Genomic DNA, 25,016 nt, shown 5'->3' with positions numbered 1-25,016 from the left:
CTATCTGGAATAAACTTCCTAATCTCTGCCCAACATCTCACTATGATCTCATTTGCTCTCCAGTTTTCATAGCCAAGCCTCAAAAGTAGTCGCAGTTTGTCTTTGCATACTCATCAAAAACCACAGCTAGTATTTACTAAGAACTTGTAAGGAAACTGGCACCGTTCTAAGCATTTCACCCACTTGAACTCATTTACTCCTCATAACAACCTTGAGATAGTTCTATTTTTATTTCCATTTTGTAGAAGAGGAGATAGAGAGAGAGAAAGAGATTTAGTGAACTGTTCACAGTCAACAGGTAATGAAAGGTAGAGTTTGGCTTTGAAGTTGGGTGGTCCAGATCCAGAGCCCATGCACTCACTCCGCAGACATTGTTGATTCAACCATTCATGCTATTCAGTTTGCTGCATTGTGGCTTCTGCCTTCACCATGTCCCTGAAACTGTTCCCACACAGGTCACCAAGGCCAGGCTAATTGCTAATTTCAGTTGACACCTGGTGGCACTCATCTAAGGTGGTTGCCAAATTATTCATGAAGAGGAATGAAGAGGGACACTAACAAGAAAAGAAAGAGCAGAGAATTCCCATCCATCGTTCAGGTGGGAAGGCATAGCATGGGAAACTCTGTCCTTGTCCAGCTCAAACCAAGAAAAGGAATCATGCCTCCCACCCACTTACGCCTTATGTATTTTAGACCAAATTTCTACATGGAAATACCTGCAGTATTAGTCAATTCAAATCACAAACTCATAATTATAGGCGAGGGCTCAATTATACCTGCAAGTGACCCCACAGATTAGTGTTCACTTTGCTAAACACCAGTTTTGCCAGGACCACTGAACACTCTTACTCACTAACATCTGCACAGAACATGGGCCTGCAAAGCCCTTTGCTGTTAGAAGCATTTTATAAAACTTGGTCTTTCCACAGTGGGTCAACAACATCGGCATGTGCAGTTATTGAAAAAGTCCCCATTGTTAAAAAAAAAAATTACCTTAATCCTGCTCAAGTTTAGAAAACCAGAACAGAAAACTGTTTGGAAAAATATAATAACAACAAAAATTTGAAAAATGATGCCAAAAGACTAAAGAATGTAAAAGGAGGGGGAAATAGTTCATTCTTAGATATTTGAGTATTTTTCATTTCATTTCATTTCTATTTCATTTAGATGGTCAACAAATGTTTACTGAATGCCAAGCACATGCATGTTGCTGTATTATGTGCAGAGAGTGATCTGAGAGAAATCAGGGCCCTACTCTCTTTAGCTTTAAATACTAGTGTTCAATAAATGTGCAAACTGGATGAACATTTATTCATTCATGTTGCTGACTGCCCACAATGGGTAGTTAAGTCACTGCTCTTTAAGTATACCACTTTCAAGGATCTTATAGATTATTAGGGAAGAACACCAGGAACAGTAATACAAATTGGAAAAAAATATTTTTAAACATTTAGAGCAGCCATAAACATATAGTAAGCATTTGATAACATTTGTTAAATAACACTAAGTGATATTACATAGGTTCATGTGAAGTGTTGCAGATATTAGGAAAATAAAACCAGAGTGTATTTCATGAAAATGGTATCTGAACTGGACCAGGAAGAGACTGAGACTACCACTGATAGGAATGGAGAAAAACATTTCAGGGCAAAGCCGTGGAGGCAGGAAAATCTAGAAGATATGTGACCGGTTGCTTTTGCCAGGACTGGGAGGTGAGCAAGAAGTAAGATTAACCAAGGTGTTTTCATCAACAGGTAAGAAGGAACCAGCAACATTATTGGGGAAGGGTAGGACAGGATTAGAATGTTGATTTAAGGAGATGCATTGATAAGGTATTAACACAAGATTCAGGGAGGGAAAGAGACTGAGTCATGTTTGTCTTTGTATCAACAACCTGCACAAGGCTTGGCTATCAGTGAGTATCTTGGACATCTGTCCTCTGCTTTCAGCATCTGGCCCATGAGCAAAATCATCCCTCCCCCATGCTCAGCCCAGTTTCTGTGGAGCCGAACTTAAGCTCCAAAAGAGAACAGGCGACTCAGGTGCTATCTTGGCCTCAGTGATGGAAATGTGACCCACTTGGGACTAAAGAGATCAGGCCCAGAATTTTTGTTTAAACTCTTAGGGAAGAAAAGCCCTCAATCTTTTTTTTTTCCTATTGGATTTGGGGAAGTATGAGGGAAAAGCCTGTTTGAAAATACAGACAATACAGGAGAAAGTGTATTTCTTATTTCATAATAACATCCTTAGTTGCTTAAAACACTTTCAGCTGGAAGTTTCTCCTAACGTGCAAATGGGAAGGATTTTGACTGATACAATAAGAGCTTTATTTACTGAATAAACATAAGAACGAATGATTTTTTTTATATGAAGAAATAGAATAGATCTAGTGGGAGAGGACACCAGTCTGTTTAGCCAATCTACCGTATCATTTCCCGTCCCTAGATGTCAGCACTCAATTAGTTTCTCTTGGAATCCCTTTCACCCATGAGCTCTGATTAACTTCTACCCAACAATTTCATGATCTATGTTTCTATTGAGTCAATTACAGAGAATCACACTACTAGGCACACAGTACCAATAAATCCTTTGGATTTATTGCAGAATCTAGGCTTTAGAGAGAAAACAAATCATGAAAGATTCTGTTCCCCCCCAAAAAGTATAATTTCACTTCAAGTCAAAAGGGATTCATACTGGAAATATCACTCAGCTGGCCCAAATAACCTCCTCTGGGCAAATGCTAGAGAAGCAAGAGGGGTCATTTCCATATGTGTTCACCTAAAGCAATGGCTCCATTAATAAAAAAAAAAAAAAATATCAAGTATCAGTCAGAACATTTCAAACTTTTCTCATTCTAGCTTCCTCCCAACTAGTCACAGCCACTCAGCATTCCCATGGTGGCATTACATTGCCAAGGCTTTGGCTGTTCTGAAATAAAATAACTGCTCTCCTCTGCCTTACCTATCGTTAAATTGGTGGGCTTTATACATCATTCATAAGCCTCCTGGTGTTATTTATTGTGAATCTCTCTTGCTCAAGTCACATTTGATCAGCATACTGAGAAACAAGTGTTCCAGCCACTAAACAAAACTTTTATAAGAAGAGAAATGATTTGAAACATGTTCTGGATTCAGCTTACCTTAATACAGTTAACCGGATTAGCTGCCAGGGATATGCTTCTTTGTGAATTATTTGATAAATTTGTGACTCTTTTCCCCAGGGTTCTAAATTGAATTCATTCAATATTTACTGAATGCGTACACTACGCCAGATACCGCGCTAGGACCTGGGGCAATCTGATGTTTTGTACTCTTAGATATCATTCCTTGAATCCATAAGAAAGTAACAAAAATGTAAATGATGAGGACATGAAAAAGGAAACAGGAGGGGGTGTGTTGTGTTAGGGTAGCAATAAGTAGGGAAAAAGAAGTCTTTCAACAATAGTCTTTTTTATTAGGGGAAAAAAAACACTTTTGGTTAAGCCCCAGGAAAAATCATTGCAACACATAACCGGAGGAATTTAAAAGAAACAGATGCAATAATTATCTCTTGCATAAATAACATGCTTTTACTACATAGCTAATACGATTGTAATAATGAATACGTTACCCTTTTGTGAGGCTTTCTCATTTACACCACTAAGGTAGAAAAAGCAAGTCATTCTCCATCAGCAGATACAGTGGTCAAGGAAAGACTATTATATTTTCATGTGTTGACGCCAGAGTATTTTCCTCTCTGCATCCCTTTCTCCTTTCCTTCCTTTCTCCATTTTATAAATATTTACCCAATACCACTAAAAAGCTAAGGAGAAATTTCCATAGTTTTTGCTATTACCAAATTATATTGATTAGAAATCCCTGCTAATGATTAACTACACTGGCTCATCACACTCTGGACCTGGAATTCCACTGTCCCTTGACCTCAGTGAGAGGAGTAGATCCTCAAGTATTACAACCAAAGATAAAATTTTTTGGTAAAAAATGAGTAAAGAACGGGAACAGAACTATAAGGAAACTCCCCATTTATCAGTACTTTTACAGGGGTGGGTAAAGATAGTAGCCTTGAGAGTTTACATCATTTCATTAACTGCAGGGCTGGTCTGTTCAGTGATGAGAAAGCTGACAGATTTGGGGGCAAATCTCCCTCAATATATTCACAAAAAAATACAACACTGTCCTTTTGCAGGGTGTTCTATTTAGTAAGATTCAAAGCTAAAGGAATTTTTGTTTCTTACTATATGAATCCAGAAGACTAACGTTAGGCTCCTCAATGTGCCCCAAATAGCTATTTAAATCATAGGCATTAAAGCATTTGGGGATAAAAGCTTTAGCTAGTTGATAGCCAATATTTAAGTGAGGGTCTCAAGGACTGTTACTTTCATTTTTTCAAGACTGTATAAACCGAAGAACTTTCACAAATGGGCAAACTGAGTTAAACCCATCCTTACTCTCTCTGCCTATGGAAGGAAGCAAGTAAGGAGAGGAGCCAGGGAGGGAAGGAGGGAGGAAGAAAGAATTGATTGATTCTGGTATATATAACACCATAATTTTAGGAAAAAATTTTCAGAAAAAAAATAAAAAGAAAATATGAGAGTGTCAGCAAGAGCTTACATATACATAAATACCAATATTTGGCATTTCAATACAAGCTACTCACTGGTGGAGTTATATAAAAAGCAAATGACCTTATCTGAACACCGCTGTAGACTTTTAGCCAATTGCTGCAATCAAATTGCATTTTATTTTATTTCATTTTCTCTTAGTTCATATGTTACCTCTTTCTAAAATTATTTCAGGCATCAGTTCAATCATTACATATTAAATTCAACTTAAAAAAACAACTTTTATAAATGACTTTTTCCTAAATTAGGAAGGGAAAAAAAAAAATCGAAGAATATGGATAAGAACAGAGAATTAATTGCCCACTATCCTACTGCTCAGATGACCACTATTGACAAGTTTACATCTTTTAAATTTCTTTTCTCTTACGAGCAAGAGCGTAGAAGTTGGAGTAATGCTCTATGCATAGTTTTATATCTCACTTTTTCTCATATACCTTTACTACAGACATTTACTTGGATTAAAATGTATTTTTCTACTTTACTTTCAATGCCCTTTCAGTAGTCCATCTTATGACTCCAGCATGCTTTACTTAACCAATTCTCTATTGTTGGGTAGTTCGGTTATTTCTAACAGGACTTTTGCTGTGTGTGTTTTCAGGTCTGATTCAAGCCTGGCAGGGATGTTTTCACACTTCCTTTTTTGTCCTGTGGTTCTTTGGGATACAGCCTTTCCCACAAAGCCTATTTACCCCACTTATGTGAAGACTTCTCAGTTCATGGCCACAAGCTACACTGTTGCAACATTTAAAGGAAATGACTTCTGTCTAAATGATCTGATGAGATTTTCTTACTGGAGGCACCGACATTAAAAAAATTCAAAAAAGAACAAGGATAGGAGGTTTTATTATTACGGAAAGATGTCTAACTCTTTTATCTGCTTGGTTTCTCTTTTGCTTAAATTTGATTATTTAAATGCCAGTCTTCCAAATCCTTGACACTTTCAGTCCTCAAAGGTTAACATTTAACAGCTACAATATTTTTTAGCAAAGTTCCAATTTAAAACAAAAAAGCAAACAAAACTTTCCATTGATATTAATCTGCCTAGTCAAATAATTTTTAGATTCTAATTATTGTTACAGGCAAAACAACATTGTAACACTAAAATAAAATTTTAAAACCTCAATCTGGATACATTTTACCAAATTCCATTCCTTCATAGGCATGCAATAATTTTACATCCTCATAATCAGACTTTTTTTCTCTGAGCCCTTTATCATAAAGTTTTACATGTTACCAATTAGACTTCATGTATATAACCCTGACAGACTTTTAAAAACCTGACCAGAAGAGTCTCAGTTGTTGGGTACTTGGGTTGTTTCTAATTGTTCACTAATATAAAAAATTCTGCAACGAACATCCTAGCTTTTGTTTTTCTTCTTCTAAATGATTTCCTTAGGCTAAATTCCCAGAAGTGTAAATATAGTATCAAAGGATATGGACACTTTTCTGTGTGCTGAAATGATTTCCAAAGCATTTACATTGCTACCAATAGGATATGAGTTTAGCAGTTTCACCAATATCTTACCAGCAGTGACTGTTATACTTTTAAAAATGATTTCTAATTTGACAGATGTAAAATGGTAACTGCTTATGGTTTTTAATCCATGTATTTCCATGCTCTCTCAAGAACCCTGGGGAGCTATGTGTAGGATGCTCCTTGGTACTGTGTGTGAACTAGTAGTCAGAATAAACAGATACATAAATAAAATGGGTCACTCCAGAGCAATTTCAGTTTATTGAGACATCTCTCCTCCTCTAAATAAAGGATGATCTAGGGAGTTGATATAAGTTTGTATCTCCTTATGTCTAAGACTGTGTCATCACCGCAGTGATTTAACCCAACTATCTGAAACTGAAGGTCGGTTTTTCAGGAGACTAACAATATTCAACCTAGATTTATTTGATATTAGGGCTATTACAAACCATGACAGGGAGAAATGTTTGTTATGACACAATTTATTTTTATATGAGCATCCTTTATACCAAGAGTTATAAAGCATTTTACAGTGATGCATAAGCTAATGGTCCTTGTAGAATGCTGATTTTTCAATGTTTATTTAACTTGTGATGAAAAATTGGTTGTTTTATCTTCTGGCAGGTAACAGCCGACTTTCCAACAACTATGTTAAAGAAAATAATCCCAGAGGTTAGGAAAGACCCTAGACCCGGATCATCATGATTTACCCTTTCTCGGTGCCCCACACAGAACTGAGGAAGTGCGATGTGGTGAAAACAGAGGAAAAGGAAAAAAAAAAATTAGGAAGGAGCAACAACAATCCTCACCAACAGAGAAAATCTGTCAACCAACTAATATTTTTTCCTAAAAGAAGTGAAAAACACTCTCCTGTTTTTCCCCAGTAAGTGCACAGCTCCTCAACTGCTTTCAGTGTAGGGCTGATATGACATTTAAATGATAAAGTAAGACAATTTGAAGTTCACCATATCAAACACAGCAACGGCTCCCCAAGGAACAAGAAAGAAGAATCAATGGCTGTACTGTTGGATGCTTTAGGCCTGTGGTATTATTTTCATAAATTAAATTTATAACGGGCTGGCTTGCTTTCTTTTGCCTTTTTATTGAAGTCAAAACATCGTAACTCCCCATCGAGATGATACTGACAGTTTTCGGATAGACTTGTTGGCTTTCTCTTTTCTTTCAGCCCCAGTCCCTCATCCTAATGCAGAAAATCTGGGAAATGTTTGCTTCCAAGGGAATAAAGCATAGAGTAGGACTCTTCTAAAACCACAGAGAAGTGACTCAGCCAGTCAATGGTAAAGCCTTTATTCTCCAAGGACACAAGTTCAAAATCTGGAATCAGGAGAAAGTCTCATCAGGTCACAGGGCAAGTAACTCAACATCTAAAATGCAGAAAATTCAATGTTTGATTGTTATTCACTTGAGGGTTCCCTGGGTCCTTTGTTAATATATAGTTCATTTATTCTTTCTCCTTCTCCATCAATTTTCATGCTCTCTACTCTTGTACCACTGGAAGGGAAGGAGATGAATCCCAGTCAGATTTTTTTTTTTTTGCAATTTATAGAATGCCTGATTTAAAAAAAAATATTTAAAGCTTTGAAAAGATCAAACATGATGGCAAATGGCAAATGTGACCTTTGGCAAAGTTAATGGCACAAAGAGGCTTTTGAGAGATGAAACAGTGGAAAGAAGACTTCTGAATTGAACTCTGTTCTGAAACTAGCTGTGCAACCCTGGACAGGTCACTTATCCTCTTTAACTCCTAGCTTCTCCATATACAAAATAGAATTAAGAACTACCTCACTGGGCGCCTGGGTGGCTCAGTTGGTTAAGCGACTGCCTTCGGCTCAGGTCATGATCCTGGAATTCCAGAATCGAGTCCCGCATCAGGACTCAGGGCTCAGTGGGGAGTCTGCTTCTCCCTCTGACCCTTCCCCCTCTCATGCACTCTCTCGCTCTCTCTCTCTCTTCAAATAAATAAATAAAATCTATAAAGAAAAAGAGCTACCTCACAGAGTAATTGCAGTGATTAAATAATATGATAGTTGAAAGATCTAGTACAATACCTGTACAGTACAATGTCTGGCAGACAGCAGGCAATGAATAAATGGCCACTGATTCTGCTATTGCTGTTGCCAGGGGTTTAAATAATTACCTCATCTTTTTTCCATCTTCCCTGAGAGTAGATAGCAACACTCAACTAGGACTCACGTAGTGGGGGCTGTGGCAAATTTGTCAGCAAGGTGGTGAGTTCTCTTACTCTCTCGCCAGACTATTCCTCCCAGGAAACTTACCACAAAGCCTAGTGAACCAGGTAATTAACAATGAAGGCCATGACCGCTACATGGGTCATGATCAGCATCACTCACAATGACAAATATTTATTGAGCTTTTCAAAGGTGTCAATTGGATAGAGATAAAATATATTTGTAGGAACCAGAGGTTGTGGTTTTAAATACCTTTCCATATTGATTAATAAGATGACTTCCTGGAAACATATAGAAAAATAAATAAGTCTCTTGAAATTGTTTCAGCTGCGTATGTCAGAAAATTAGCTAAGCCATTAAGTCAGAAGAACTAAAAGATCTTAAAGAAGACATTTGGAATTAAAGTACTGTTCAGTCAAGGTACACAGTGCTGAAAACATAATTTAGAAAGTGTGGGTGCAGCAAAGCCATGATGGATAGTGCTGTATCCCCATCTGGGTAACAGTTGGTGGTGGGGGGTGGGGGCTGGAGGAACATGAGGAGGGGAAGGGAGAGGTCACTAGAACACAGAGAGAAATAGCTGTATGGAGAGGGCATCTGAAAGGTGTAATTTTGGCTAGAGCAATAGACCCAGCCTGGAGTGAACTTGCAAGGAGGGAGCTGGGAGAAAAAATACTCCAACCTCACTCTCCTTCCTCCTGCTGGTCTTCTGCTGGTACTCCGACTGGCTAAACACAATCAAAGTCCAGAGAGCAAGAGAGACCTTGGCTGTATTCTATATGGGTCAACATCCAGGACATGTGAAGGGTATAGAGTGGCTCTGGGAGGGCAAATGGAGGATCTTTAGTCTACCCATAGACTTAGGCAACATGAAACCAAGTCCTAAAGTAGGAAGGCACCTAGACCGGACAGTCCTTTAGAACAGGGATTTTGTCTTGCTCACTTTTGTAACCCTGTTGTCCAATAATCGCCTAGCTCAGAATAGCACTCAACAAATATTTGTTTTAGGAAGAGCAGTATTGCTTGGGTATTCACTTCAATATTAGATTTTTTAAGAAGAACATTTTTAATTTGCTACTAAAACGATCAGAAGCTTGTCTCTGCAGAGTCATAGAGAAATATGAAAATAGACAAAGTGACAAAAGTTTGGCATGTGAAGTCAAAACTGTCTTATCTCCAATGAGCTGTGCAAGGCAGCTCTGCACATGAATGCATTCCATAGCAAAGTTTGGCTCCTTCACAGCAAGTTCAAGTTTAAATCCTATATTAATGGAACCCCCACAATTTACCTAAAGCAGCGGTGCTTTCAGGTAAACATTTGGAGGAGCAAATTTAAAGAAGAGTACAAATGGAATAAGTCTGCAAATTTAAAGGTAAGCCTCCACTATAAAAAAAAATTTAAAAACCTTCTATGCTTTTTTTAATTAAAATTATCTGTAGTATTTTTACTTTTGATCAGATGATGTTAAAATAGTTGTATTGGGATTAAACTTCCTAAACCTTGACTGTGTGTGTGTTTTTTTTTTTAAGGTTTTATTTAAATTCTAGTTACTTAACAGTGTAATGTTAGTTTCAGGTGTACAATATAGTGATTCAACACTTCCATACAACATCCTGTGCTCATCACAAGTGCCCTCCTTAATCTCCATCACCTATTTTGCCCATCCCCCCATCCACCTCCCTTCTGGTAACCATCAGTTTGTTCTCTATAGCTAGGAGTCTGTTTCTTGGTTTGCCTCTCTTTCTCTTTTTTCTCCCCTTGCTCATTTGTTGTGTTTCTTAAATTCCACATATGAGGGAAATCGGATGGTATTTGTCTTTCTATGACTGACTTATTTTGCTTAGCATAATACTCTCTAGCTCCATCCATGTCATTGCAATTGGCAAGATTTCATTCTTCTTGATGGCTGAGTGATATTCCTTCATATATATACCATATCTTCTTTATCCATTCATCAATTGATAAATACTTGGGATGTTTCCATAATTTGGCTATTGTAGATAATGCTGCTATAAACATAGGGGTGCATGCATCCCTCTGAATCATTATTTTTGTGTTCTTTGGGTAAATACTTAGTAGAGTGATTGCTGGATCATAGGGTAATTCTATTTTTAACTTTTTGAGGAACCTCCATATTGTCTTCCAGAGTAGCTGAACCAGTTTGCATTCCCATGGAAGGGGGTTCCCCTTTCTCCACATCCTCACCAACATCTGTTGTTTCCTGTGTTTTTGATTTTAGCCATTCTGACAGGTCTGAGGTGATATCTCTTTGTAGTTTTGATTTGCATTTCCCTGATGATCAGTGATATTGAGCATCTTTTCATGTGTCTGTTGGCCATCTGTATGTCTTCTTTGGAAAAATGTCTATTCATGTCTTCTCCCCATTTTTAACTGGAATCTTTGCTTTTTGGGGGGTGTTGAGTTTTATAAGTTCTTTAAATATGTTGGACACTAACCGGTTATCAGATATGTAATTTGGAAATATCTTCTTCCATTCTGTAGGTTGCCTTTCAGTTTTGTGGATTGTTTCCTTTGCTGTACAGACGCTTTTTATTTTGATGTAGTCCCAATTGTTTATTTTTGATTTTGCTTCCCTTGCCTCAGGACACAGATCTAGAAAAAGTTGCTATAACCTATGTCAAAGAAGTTACTGCCTGTGTTCTCCTCTAGGATTTTTATGGTTTCAGGTCTCACATTTGGGTCTTTAATATGTTTTGAATTTATTTTTTTGTATGGTGTAAGAAAGTGGTCCAGTTTCATTCCTTTAAATGTTGCTGTTCAGTTTTTCCAACACCATTTGCTGAAGAGACGTTCTCTGTCCCATTGCATATTCTTTCCTGCTTTGTCAAAGATTAGTTGACCATGTAGTTGTGGGTCCATTCTGGGTTTTCTATTCTATTCCATTGATCTATGTATCTATTTTTGTGTTTTTGTTTCAACATTGGCCATATTTTTACAAAAACTGACTAAAAAGAAAACTTCAGGAACTCTTTTTTTTAAGATTTTTATTTTTAAGTAATGTTTGCACCCAGTGTGGGGCTCAGACTTGCAACCCTGAGATCAAGAGTCATATGCTCTACCAATTGAGCCAGCCAGGCACCCCTTCAGGAACTGTTTAAGTAGGACAAGTGATGTTTGACCATAAGTCAAACATTGTGGTGTCACTTAGGACAGTGTATTTCGAACAGTAGCAATATATTTCACATAGTAACCTAATACACACTCAGATATATCCTGGGTCACAATGTAAAATGTTTTTCTTAGTAAAGAGAGTGGTCAAACATTTTGAAATGTACTGCCTTAAATGCCAATATGGCATTTGCCCTGCTTAAAACATGCCTTAATATATGATAGTTAATCAGTACTATTGATATATATGTAGTCTCTATTTACCCATCCATCTAAAACAAATACTGTGTCTTTCTATGTGACCACAGCCTGAAGTCCTTAGAGAAGGAGCAAGTGGATTAAAAGCTCCAGCATGATGCACTTTTGCTCTGGAGTTCTTTTCCTGAGTTTTAATACTGTTGTCTGAAGTGTTTAATTGTGTAATTTTAAATATTTTGATGTTTTTGAGGCTTAAGGGCATAGGATATAATTACTTAGAGGTGAAATGGAAAATACGGAGTGCAGAGCTATCAAAATCCAAAGTCTGCCATGGGCAACCACCAGGGAAGAAACTACTTAAATATAAAACACAGCTTATTAAAGTTGTACTAAGATTCAAATGATAACTGATCACTCATCACTATGTGTTTTGCATAGTTAAAGAATTCTACGAAGGGTATGAACTACCAGCAGATACAGAGTCTCATAAAGAACAGTTTTACAGGTGAGAAGAAAAAAGCAGAACCAGATTAAATAAGACAATGACCCATCTTGACTGTCAAGATTCAATTTCCACTTCCAGTTTTCTTAAGTTAGATCTTTTTGTGCTGTGATCTTACTTTAATAGATAAGACCTTTAGATAAAATGATCACAAATATTACTTCTACTCATCCTACTCAAAGCCCACAGAAGCCTAACCCAACCACTGCAACATCTGCTACCATTCCTTCTCTTATCCATTGACCCAAGGAGCTTAAGCAAAATCAGAAATCTGAGTCTCTCACCTAGTGACTGGATCTAAAAAAATTCATCCACATTTTCAGGCTGTTTCCATTGAGAATGATTTCAGTGATGTGAAGAAGAAAAGTAAATGCTCTTTAAAAGACTCCATTTCTATATTAAATCAAATAAATAAAAGATAACAGGATGCTGGTTAGGGTTATAATCTTGTTACTGCTTAGAGCAATTGCTAATGCAAATGAAAAATAATGAAGTCAGGCCCATTTAGCAATTGTCTTTGACAGCAGTGCCGACTCCTGGAAACCCTCAGTGATCAAACTTCAGATGCAATAGTGAGACTTGGTTCTGCAGTATCTCATTTACTTGTTGAAATCAAAGACTGGCTTGTTTCTTCACAGATGGAGCTAGAAGACCAATGATCAAAGGGAAATTAACAAGAAAGGGACTTCTGAGCGAAGAGTGGACAAAAAACTTAGCAAAATGTATCACTTTTTTCAAGTTGTGTGATTTCTAATAAAAATGACTGAGCATCAGCTTCCATTTGTCTCAAGTTTTATGCTTAAAACATCATGGCACAAAGACAAACAACCCAATTAAAAAATGGGCAAAAGATGTGACATGTCTCCAAAGAAGATATATAAGCGGCCAACAAGCACATGAAAAGATGCTCAATCTCATTAGTCATTATGTACATGCAAACCCAAACTACAGTGAGATGCCACCTCACGTAACTTAGGATGGCTATTCAAAAACAAAAAATAAAAAAAAACAAAGAAAAATAACAAATGTTGGCAAGGATATAGAGAAATTGGAACCCTCATGCATTGCTAGTAGGAATGTACAATACTGCAGTCACTGTAGAAAACAATTTGGCAGTTCTTCAGTAAGTTAAACACAGAATCATCATATGACCTAGCAATTCCACTCCTAGGTATATACCCCAAAGAACTGAAAACTGGTGTTCAAGAATACAAATTAAAAAAAAAAATGTTCATAACAGTACTATTCACCATAGCCAAAAGCTGAAAACAATTCAAATGTCCACCAACTGATGAATGGATGTACAAAATACAGTATATTATTCAGCCATAAAAAGGAATGAAGCATTGATACATGCTAAAACATGGATGAAATTTGAACACGGCATGCTAAATGAAAAAAAAAAAAGCTAGACACAAAACGTCACATCTCGTATGATTCTATTTATGTGAAATATCCAGAATAAGCAAATTCACAGAGATAGAAAACAGACAATAAGTGATTGCCAGGTGTAACCATTTAATGGGAATGGTTTTTCCTTTGGGGTGATGAAATGGGCTGAAAGTAGATAGTAGTGATGGTTGCACAACATTGTAAATATACTCAATAGTGGTGGATTACACACTTTAAAATGGTTACATTGGTAAATTTTATGCAATGTGTATTTTAACACACAAATGCGCACCCACCCACCCACCCACCCACACACACCTCATGGCAATTCCAGAAGTTTTATATAGAATTGAGGGAAGTGCTTAAGGGTAGCAACATGTCTGAAAGGGCTCTAGAAACTTTGCATCAAAATTGTGTTTGCTAAGCATGAATAAGGTTTTCCTTTAGACTGGGTATTTACTTAGGATGGCTAAGAGTAAGAGACTGATGGAGATCAAGGAAGGGGGAACCACCCCATAGCACCACCAATATTAAAACATCTTACAGAAGTAGCTAGCTTTTCCATTTTAAAGTAATCATATGGGATACCATTCCTTGTAGTGGACACACAGAAAAGAACTCAGCAAAGTTCACATTTTATTATCTGTATTTATTTAAATGAACATAGCCTATCATTTCTGCTCCCAGTGTCACCACTTTTCTCCCCTGCAATACAGAAACACTACTAATTTTCTCCTCCACTCCCCTGGTATTTTTTGTTGTTTTGAGTAGCAATAGGGAGCAAGCATGTGTACATAAATGTAATAAGCTACTCCCCTCAGCAGCCCACAATCAATTCCATTCTATCCCCATATTTCTCTATTAGACAGTGATGCCTTATTGTCTAAGGACACTATTTTAATTTGTCAGTCCATCTTGAATCAAAGTTTCAAAACAAGCAAATGGAGGGAACCAAATTTCTCAGAGCTGGTGGCTTACGGGTTGTTTCCGTACAACTGAAGCATAGGTATGTGCACTCCCAGGGATATTTACCAACATGCTAGGAGGCATATAAATCCCAGAAATAATACAGTGTATCTTTCTGGATTGTCAGTTTCACTCCATGATAAGGGATCTAAGAACATTACTTTTATATTAAAACAGATACATTATGGGCTCCTGGGTGGCTCAGTTGGATAAGCGACTGCCTTTGGCTCAGGTCATGATCCTGGAGTCCCGGGATCGAGTCCCGCGTCAGGCTCCCTGCTCGGCAGGGAGTCTGCTTCTCCCTCTGACCCTCCCCCCTCTCATGCTCTCTCTCTATCTCATTCTCTCTCAAATGAATAAATAAAATCTTAAAAAAAAAATAAAACAGATACATTATGGAGCAAGATGCAAGATCCACATGTATTTTTAAGATTATGTAAGGCTTAAAAGAAATTGCTCACTAGCTTCCAGCCTCTGAAGGGGCAAGTTCATTCTCCCCCATCTTTAGGAATATGTAAAAGCACTTTGTAAACTGCAGCAGACCATACAAATCTGCAACAGAGCACTGGGCATGCCAGTGGAAAAGTATGAGGGTCCCCTTGAATAGCACCTGGCCAGCTAATTTTTCCTCATTGATTTTTTTCACATTTGTTTCCCTCCCCACCCAAAGGACAAAAATAAAGGAAACTTACAATGTAAAATTCAAACAGTATAAAATACATCATATAGAAGGTCATCTACTGAGCACTGACTAGTTAAAGGCACTGTGTGGAGCACACCTAGGATAGACAGAGGAGCCTGTCATCTTCCAGAGCATAAGCATTTGCCCATGAGCAAGCAGGTCATTGTGGGAATACCACCACCTACACTCAAAGTGTATAAGCAGAGGCTGAATGATGACATGTTTTTGATTTAGGAATCCATAGCCTGGCTTCTCATGGCTGTTCTGTCACTCACTAGCTGGGTGCCCTTGACCAAGCCTTTTCTTTATCTGTCATCAGGAGACAGAAAGACCCCCTCTCTTTACATCATAGGGTAGACGTAGAAATCCAATGACATCAAAACCAAAAAAAATACTTTGGAAAATAAAGGGTCTATGCAAACGTATGGTAACATGATTGCCATTGCCAGGGATTTTCGAGATTAGAACGGCATCCAAGGCTGTTCATGAGTTGGTTCATGAAAGTTTCTCCAGGTTCAATACAATGTTTCATGAACTTGCCTCTCTTTAACTGGACCACATCTTAGCACAGTAGGTGTCCCAGAATTGGTATTGAATAAAAATTGTTAAATAAAGGGTAAACAAATGTTGTAGAAGCTATTTGGGAGAATTGGGGAACATGTTTCAAGCACACAGGAACTTTTCCTTCCTCAGCCTCAGAAAAATAGAGAAAGAATTTAATACCCCTTCACCTAACTCTAAGGCTCTATAAGGAGGGTTGCCATGCTACTAGCTGTCAGTTGACTCACTGGAAGAGAAAAACTCTAAGTGTGGATACAATGAAGTCTGCAGTTGGCCAAGCCTATCATAAATTAAAAGCTAACCTTCCTTCTTTAGAAGGGTGCCAACTTCTTTGCTTCTGATTCTGTAAAAAATAAAGTCAATTCCATTTACCTGAAGCATTGGGCTCAACTACTCTAATAAAACTATTTTAATGAAAATTTGTGTTGAGAAATAATTGGAAATACTATTTTCTATACTTACATAATTATTAATATGCTAAATTATACCTATTATAGAGTCTCCTAGAGAGGGAGAGTAAACAACATTTATGTGAAATATAGTTCTCTTGCCATCTTTCTGGGGTGGAAGCCTGACCGCCTCATAATGCATAAGGCAAGATCAGAAGCTATTTTCTATCATAATATCTTCATTTTCAAATCATTTTGTTTTAAAATTCACAGAATAATTTTTACAGAGCATCAGACTGTGCTTTAAAAACTTGGCAAGGCCCAAAAATGCTAAACCACAATCTCCCTCACACTTTGGTCAAAGCTATTCAAAACAGAAAAAGAAGATTCTTTTTGGTATAGGGATTCTTGGTGGGTGTGGGGCAGGAAAGGAGAAAGGTAATTTAGGAACTATAGAGGGCCATGAGTTAGTTCTCTGCCCTGGTTAGTTAGCAGTGCTAAGAAGAAGTCCCGCCTTGTACTCTGCAACAGAATCTTGTAGACAGGAGGCAGAGCCCTTCCAATTCTAGGCTGAATGAACTGATAAAGTCATCACTCTTTCAGGCCAAGTTGGAGCACACTGCCTTAACTTGTCCCAGGAACTGTTTGAATTAACAATGGCAGGTCTGCCTTTGGCTTTGGTTTGGCCAAGACTCTTGGGTCTTATAATTAAAAGGTATACACCAGTAAATGTGCTGGAATAAAACCAAGTTGGTGCTCTTAAGACTTCAGAAATGGAGACTTCAAGGAGGAGAGATCTTGACTAATCATAATTATGAAAGTAGAGATGTTAGAGATCACAGAAGGAAGTTACAGAAAGCCAGTAATTTAAGGAGAAAAAAAAGAAAAGATCTTAAACACAGTAGAAGCCCATTTTGTTTTTCCTTATCAGTCCCATGTGTGGAAAAAAATGAGGGCTAAATTTCCCCAGGAGTCTGATGAAAGATGAATAGCCAAGTTGTTTCCACTCACATTTTTGAGTCTTAAATTCATTAAAGAAATACATATTTGGATTGGCAGTCACATTCTGCTGGTGAAAGTCAAAAGAGGGGTCCTAAAAGGAGCAGTGTATCACGATGTCCACTGAGTCAGCATCCCTGCTAGGTGGCATGAGAATAATGCCACACTGGGTGGAAGTCAAGGGTTCTCATCAGATGACAGATCTGTTGGAGAACAGGTGGAAAAACCTGAAGTGTGTTCTTGGTTGACTGGGCAAAAAGCAGATACCTTTTTCCCTAGTCTACACCATGGCTCACTAAAGCCTGAGATGAGTTCTATCACAACACAGGTAGACTGCTTCCGAGTGGTGTATGGAATAAAACCAAACTAGTCAACTCTGAGCCATGTCATGCTAATGAAAACTATCAGTGATGCGGATATTCCAAAACAGAGCAAAATCAGAAAATCACTTAGTTTTGGTTATAGAATATACCATATTATTTGCGAAGTATCAGGTTTACCTTTGCATTTGTGTTTTGCTTATGGAGGTGTGAAAATTAGTGTGGAGTCTCTAGTACACACATCTGGTAGAGGAGACTATTGGGGTAGGAGAAATAAATCAGCTTGGAATGCAGAATTTCTGCAGACAGATTCCAGGTGGCAAATTTGGAACTAATTAATCATTAGATCATAAAGGACAGGGGACATCAGTTCATTTTCTGGAAGAGAAAAACTACAACTGAGGTTACTTCACCCAACCCAGGACACACAGGTAGAGGTCCCAGTCCCTCGCCTTCTGACTCAGAGGTTTCTCCCACTTGGTCACACTATTTGTTCTACCTACCTGGATATTAGCACTTATCCAGAGTGGACCGGAAGGACACAAATGGGGTGACAAAAGACTTTAATAAATTGCTAAGTGAGAGACCATCAAAGCGTTGTTTAGAGAAATTATGCTTTGACGATTGAGCCTGACGTCAAGGGAAGCTTACCTTTCTAAGGTATTTCCTTAGAAATGGCCAGAGAAAGAACCATACTTGGTGAAAAATAATGGCATGTGTCTCAATGTGAATTTTTTTTAGCTTTTCACACAGTGTTTCCTGCTAATATTTTTTGGGTGCTCTCAGCAGAGGACAGCCAAGTGTGTGGGCTCTAGAATCAATTTTGGGTCTGAATTTTGCTTTGAGCACATTTCCCCGCCTATAGTTCCTTCCCCTCTAGCTTAGGCTAAAATTAACATAATCTTTCTAAGGCTCACTTTTCTTACCTACAAGACAAAGGTAATAATTGTACCTGCCTCATAGGGTCCTGAGATGATCATATGAGAAAATACAGATAATATAGGGGCCAGGGCCTGGCATACAGTAAGGGTTTAAGAAATGATATTTATTGGTATTAAAATAATAACTATAGGCACATACACATTTGTTCAGTCTTTTAAATTGAGCAAATTCACATTCTCTCGTATTTCCTTAAGGTTTGGTACCCATGTTGCCTTTTCTTTCTTTTTCTACTCAGCGGCTCCTGAAAAAAAGTACATCTTTTATCTTATTTTTTTCTGCCGAGTTACTGCCCAGACAGGGACTCTCATGATAAAAAAAAAGTTTAAAACTTCCATTTACTTTAAATAGTGAGTCATAAAATTAATTAATTATAATATATGAGGCTATCATGTTCCTGGGTCATTCGAAGGTAAAAATCTCAAACAGAATTTGATGAAGAACAGTAAGATTTTATCAAGTACAATTCTATTTTCTAGAGAAGGGAAAGGATATACCTGTAGTGGATATTCTGCCCTTGGTCAGGTCTCTGCTTTCGAATGTTGGTTCTTGTAGCCCTTCCCATGGACGGCATGTCCCCAGCCTGGCCCCATCATCTCTAACTTGGGCTATAGCAATAACCAGTTAGTAACTCTAACTGGGCTCTTTGGCTACACCTTTTTTACAAAACATCAGTTTTTGTCACAAAGCTCACTTTTTGAAAATATAAACATCAATGTCCAAATTTCTTGATCTGATATACAATGCTCTCTCTAATTGGTGCCTAACCACATTTCCAGGAATTCTTCTCAACATTTTCCATTAAAAGAAAGTTCTACCAACACTGAATTCCTCCAGCACACATCATACTTTCAATGCGTTTGTGTTTTTTACTCAGGCTGTTACCTCTGCCTGGGAAATCTTTTCATCTTTCCTCCTAAAAACCTGGAATATCCTTTGTAAAACAAATCTTATGTGGATTCTATTGAGCACATACTTGGTGCCAAGGATAGTTGTAAGCACTTACAACATACAAACTAGTTCAGCATTTACTAAGTCCTACGAGGGGTATTATTATTACCTCTACAGAAGAGAGAAGTGAGGCACATAGAGGTTAAGTAATGTGTCCAGAGTCACATTGCTGGTAAGTAGATGCTACTTCTGATCAGTCAGAATTAATTCTGTCCTCTTTTCTATTATAGGATCTTGTTTATATGACCATTTTGGTGCTTATTAGAGTCTGGTGTGTTATAAGCTCCTTTTTTATTTACCTTTGGATACTCAGTCACTATACTTTACATTTAATTAGCACTTAACTAAAGGTTACCAACTGCATGAATCCTGATAAGGAAAATACAGCTGCATTCTGTACAGATTTTCCTAACATCATGTATGCTTTCGTGTCCTTATTTGGTTGCAAAAATAGGCTTAGTGTCAACTGAATAGAAAATAAGAGTGGGTAGATGAGAGAACATAAAGAGTTGCAGAGATGGTATACTTTTGTAAAAGTACATGCTTCAACCTACAGCAATAACCAAATGCCTTACACACTCCTAAATTCTGAAGAGTTACTGAAGCATAGAAGGAGAAATTGAAAACATAAAGCATAGCTTTTCAAAGCCCCAAACCTTTTTAAACAAACTTCCTTTTTTCATTTCTAAACATTAGGTTTTATTTTAAGCTATATGTATTAGGGAGAGTTAAGAGTCTCTTGAAACAGCTTAGTTTAGTTTTGACAGTAACTCTTCTGCAAGGACTCTTTACTACACCATTTCTCCAGGACTCAATTTTCCCCTTAGCTGTCACAGGAAAACCAATGATAGATGACATTTCATGCTCTCCCTTGGACATCGCTTATCTGGACCAGTAGTTTAGGTGAATAGTTACCAGGGGAGGATTCCTATGGCAGTTACTATGTCACTATGCAAAACCTTCAGATATTTCCAAAGACAACATTTTAGTATCTACTTCAGCCTTCAAGAAAGTATATAACAAGGAACAACTGGGTCCTTATTTCAAAGAAGAAAAAGTAAACTGTGGACATTCAGCTCCTCATACCACTACTTTTCTGATTTCCAAGTTAAAAGTTATTGAGCATGGTGTTAAAAAGAGAATAAAATTGCCTGTTGCTCTCAAGAAAGCTCCCATTCTAGATGGTTAGGAAGACATTTACTCAAATAGCTACTCCATTCTATAATCTGGCCACAAGTCTGAGAGCCCAGAGGAAAGAAGGAACCACCCTGTGTAGACATGGACATAGCAGGGAGAGTTCGTGGAGGAGGTCCCACTTTTGTGCCTCAAGGAAGCATCAGATCTAGCCTGGTAGACAGGTATGGAGGAGGTAAGGTGGAAACTGGAATTATAGATAGAATAAAATGCAATAATGAACACAAAGGCAAGAAGAGAAGCTTAAAATACTGTATTGTTAGGGCATGGGGTGCTTAATGACATAAAAGGAGGAGAAAAAGAGGAAGAGAGAAAATAAAAAGATTTTTGTCCCATTTCATAGAAGGAAGGGCAGAGGCTATACCTACCAATCTCATGTAAAAATATAAAGGAGAAGATCAGAAGTCTATAGGAATTAAATGCAATTAAATGAGTTATTAGGAAGTCAGAATATGTTGTTTGATAGCATTGCATTTAATGACATCAGGACTATTTAAGGAAAATAATAAGACCTTCCTAACTGGACAACAAGTCATCAGTATTTAAAAAATTAGGATCAGGTTTGGTTCAGAAATTTAGAAGATAAAATATTTTAGGCAAAAACTAGTTTAGATTAGGCCTTTGTCATACCTCAAATATTTGGGTTTGTTTTATTTTAACATTAGTTTTTTAAAATGAATGTTTATTGAGAACCTATTATTTATTAAGTAAATTCTTAGAACTGATTTTAAGAGATTGAGAAAACACGAAAGAAGTTCCAAATGAAACTAAATAATCTTATTATTCATGTAAAATTTTATGTATTTTTTCTGAAATAAGTAATTCAGCAAGTTTAAAAAGAAGCTTAATTTGACACTAAGAGTAAACCAAGGAAATACTGATTAGAGAACAAATTCACCTTGGAAAGCAGAAAAGCGCATCTGATTATGAGAACAATCAGACAATTGAAAATCTTACTGAATAGGGTTGCTGGCGGGCAATGATGTCAAACCTAACAGAGCTACTCAAATGGGGAATCCTATGCTTCAGAAAAAGGGTTATGAGTCAGCATCTTGAGAGACCCAAGGAAGCTAGACCCAAAAAAATCAACCTCCAAGGGCAGGTCCTCTCTTCCCTTAGGTGGGGCTTTTGCTTTCTTATTTACACTTAATTTTATAAAATATATTTCCTTTGAAGATGTGAAGAGAACACTTAAGGAAAAAATTCAAGGAATCAAGAAGCTTCTGTTTATTTTGTGGTATGGCACCTTCTATTGGTATGGGTGCATGAAGTCACATAAGATTATGGGTAAAAAGGAGCCGTAAGAATCCTGTGTGACAATAGTAAGATTCGGTCAGCCAGGTGCACAGCATCTGGTCAGAATGAGGGTCCACTTCCCTCATGCCATCTGGATTGAGGATTGGAGATAAAAATCTCTAGAATATGTAATCATTCAGTTCCTAAAAATGATGATGCCATAATCAATAGTTGTTTCCATTTTCAAAATGGGGACAGTTTTTAAAATTAAAAAGAAATCCTCCATATGTTATATCATCTTAGACAAAAATAAATTTTGACTGTATGAACATCTTTATGTCTCAATTCCCTTATCTCACTGTGTGTGTGTGTATAGGGGGAGTAATATTTTTCCTCATGAAGTTATTGTAAGGATTAAATGAGATCATGTAAGGAAAATAATTGCTACTAAATGTTGGCTAATTGAATTTAAATTTAAAAAAGAAAAGAATTGGCATGGGGTTAGGTAAAAACCAAGGATTTATTAAATTATTTTTTAAAAAAGAAGAAAAAGAAGCCTTCACATTTATATACCCACTGTATTTTTGGTTGAGTTTATTTCCAATATTTAATATATTAAATAATGGCTGATATACCACAATCATGTAAAAGAGAAATGTTGACCCTGATTTCTTAGGAGTTTACACAGTCTTCAGTAAATGAAAACATTGTGACTGATATACCTCAATACTTAGACTGGTTAATTCATTCTAAAACAAAGCCACATCCCTCTAGGCTTAAATTCACAGCCCATAGCTTTAATGACTAGCCGTTTCCCAAATGTGATATTCTGATGGACTTCTCGCTCCTTCAGGAATTACTGCCACACTCAATCAGTTATCTTTTAATCTAGCTTAGAACTCAGTCTCATTTGATTATTAGTAGTCTGAGCTTAAGTGAATTTAGAAAATTGCATATTGACACAGAAAATGTATGCTTTTTGCAGTCGAACACTCTAATGCAAAGGCATGGGATTACAAATTTCATTCAAAGGAGTTTTTAAAATGAACATAGTGATTTTGGTTTTCACTCCACCTGAGGAGTTTGAGAAGAGGATGAGCATAAGGCAATAGGTCTATTTTCTCTATGATTTGTAGATATTTCATCATCAAACAAACATAATTTACCATTACAAACCATGAATCCATCAAAATTAATATAATCTTGAAATTACACTGAAATACTGACCTGAATCCTATGGAAACTACTTTTGCAGGAAGGAAAAAAAATTAATTTTAGGAGAATTATAATTAAGTCTTTTTAGATTTAACTGGACAACAGAATCCAAGGAGAGTATTATTTAGCACAATGCAGTTCATCTCTTTAGATTTATTAAATTATTTACCCAGCATTGAGGACAGTCATATCTATGATCTATCATTCAAACATGGGAATGTCAAATCTCTAACTTTCTTTAACCTTTGCTCTAGCAATGGAATAAGGATGTTCCTTATTTCTGAAAGAGGAGATAGCTATTTTTTTCTCTCCATTTGCTATATGTACATATTTTAAAATTTTGTCCTCCATAATATGTATAAATTTATTTAAACACTTGTTTCCCCCAAATATAAGCTAATAATTATAACAGTTATAATACCTTTCATTTTATATGTATTCTCAAACTGTCTTTAGATTTGCATTCTTGATATTTTCAATCAACTTTTTGGTGCATATTTTTAAAACTCCTAACATATACTTTTTGAATATTGAATACATGAATTATTAGCTCAACTTTAGAGATAAGGAGAATGAGATATTGAAAAACTAAGTGACTAAGAGTACTGAATATGAATTACCAAAATATAAAATGGCAATGAAAAGTTATCTTCCAGTGACAGCTCATAATATGCAACTGTACCCACATAACAGTTCACTGTAGTGAATTCAATACAAAGACAATTCTGTTCATTTGACAATAAAAAATGGTTTAATAGAACTTTAACTTCTCTTTGTACTGTGTCCTATAAATAGCTACCTCTTCTAAAATTCTTTTTTATAATCCTGCTTTGCATTTATTTGTGAACATGTCTGCATCCCTCACCAGAAGGAGTACTTTCAGGAAATTTCTGTTACTCATTGTTGCAGAGCTTTTAGCACGTAGTGGGTATAGCAGATGTTCAATAAATGCTTGTTACAAAAATAAATGAAGTGCTGATTTGTCATACTATGTGAGCTGATTCCTTAGGAGAGAAATGTGCATTTAGTGGACAGCCTAATAGACCAAAGTATTTAGAATATCACACTTCATAGTCCTGAAATTCCATGCCTCGGTTCACATGCATACAATGAGTGACAACAATTTTACTGGAATGTACAAAGGGGTCTGCTCTCTGGCTAAAGTTTATTACCTCCATCTCTGACTCCTACCACCTTGGTTTCTGGGTGACCTGCCATGGTCTGCTCTTTGAGATTGTTATCTCTGAGGAGCAAGCAGATAGCAACACTTGTCATGCAACTTAAATGAGCATACAGGAGGGGCGCCTGGGTGGCTCAGTAGTTAAGCGTCTGCCTTCGGCTCAGGTCATGATCCCGGGGTCCTGGGATCGAGCCCCGCTTTGGGCTCCCTGCTCAGCAGGAAGCCTGCTTCTCCCTCTCCCACTCCCCCTGCTTGCGTTCCTGCTCTCGCTATCTCTCTCTCTGTCAAATAAATAAATAAAATCTTAAAAAAAAATGAGTATACACTAATCAATAAGAGCAATCAATAAGAATGCTAAAATAAATAAATGAATGAATAAATAGATAAAATAAACAAATTTTAAAACTTCTGAATCACAGTATGATGCTGTTGAATGAAGAAGCCTCATCACGTCTCACCGCTCTCAGCTATCATCAGTAGCTTTCAAAAATAATTGCCATGTTGGACAAAGGGTCCTGGATTTCATAAGGCAGTTAGTGCTATTTCCCTGCATTTCTTACACTTAGGAACAACTGGCAGCAAGAGCCTGGCCTTGGGGATTCAATAGAAGTGACCCATGACTTGCGGTCTTATAGGCGGCTGCTAACCATTGGCTCTTTTCTACAATCCCCATGGACTACTGTCCATCTGCAGCTCAGCCAGCCATTCTGTCACGCTTGGTGGTGAAGACAGACAAGGAAAAGGAGGTTTGATAGAGAGCTAGAAGCAAGACCCAGAGCAGAGCCCTCCTTAAGATATTTTTCTTTGCCAAATGGAAATGGTTTTATTGTTTTTTCTTTCTTACTATAAATATTTGC

At 37.1% G+C, this 25,016-nt stretch overlaps 1 protein-coding gene across 5 annotated transcripts in view; it reads right to left on the bottom strand.

The window, feature by feature from the left end:
* The window catches only part of ST6GALNAC3 (ST6 N-acetylgalactosaminide alpha-2,6-sialyltransferase 3), a 510,866-nt gene that overhangs the window by 153,886 nt on the left and 331,964 nt on the right, over positions 1–25,016 (bottom strand). Inside the window, exon 4 of one of the 5 annotated variants that reach the window (XM_081818656.1) lies at positions 6,482–7,607. The exons of the other annotated variants lie outside the window; for them this stretch is intronic. Coding sequence (XP_081674782.1) covers positions 7,511–7,607 — 97 coding nt within the window. The 3' untranslated portion in view covers positions 6,482–7,510. Of the gene's footprint in view, positions 1–6,481; positions 7,608–25,016 lie in introns of those variants that run through there. 5 annotated transcript variants of the gene reach the window in all.

This window comes from Leptonychotes weddellii, chromosome 4 (assembly GCF_054177405.1).
Source record: "Leptonychotes weddellii isolate Sample4059 chromosome 4, ASM5417740v2, whole genome shotgun sequence".
In the NCBI taxonomy this organism is placed as follows: Eukaryota; Metazoa; Chordata; class Mammalia; order Carnivora; family Phocidae; genus Leptonychotes; species Leptonychotes weddellii.
Note: the sequence above shows the minus strand (reverse complement) of the source record. Positions and strands in the feature narration are given on the sequence as shown.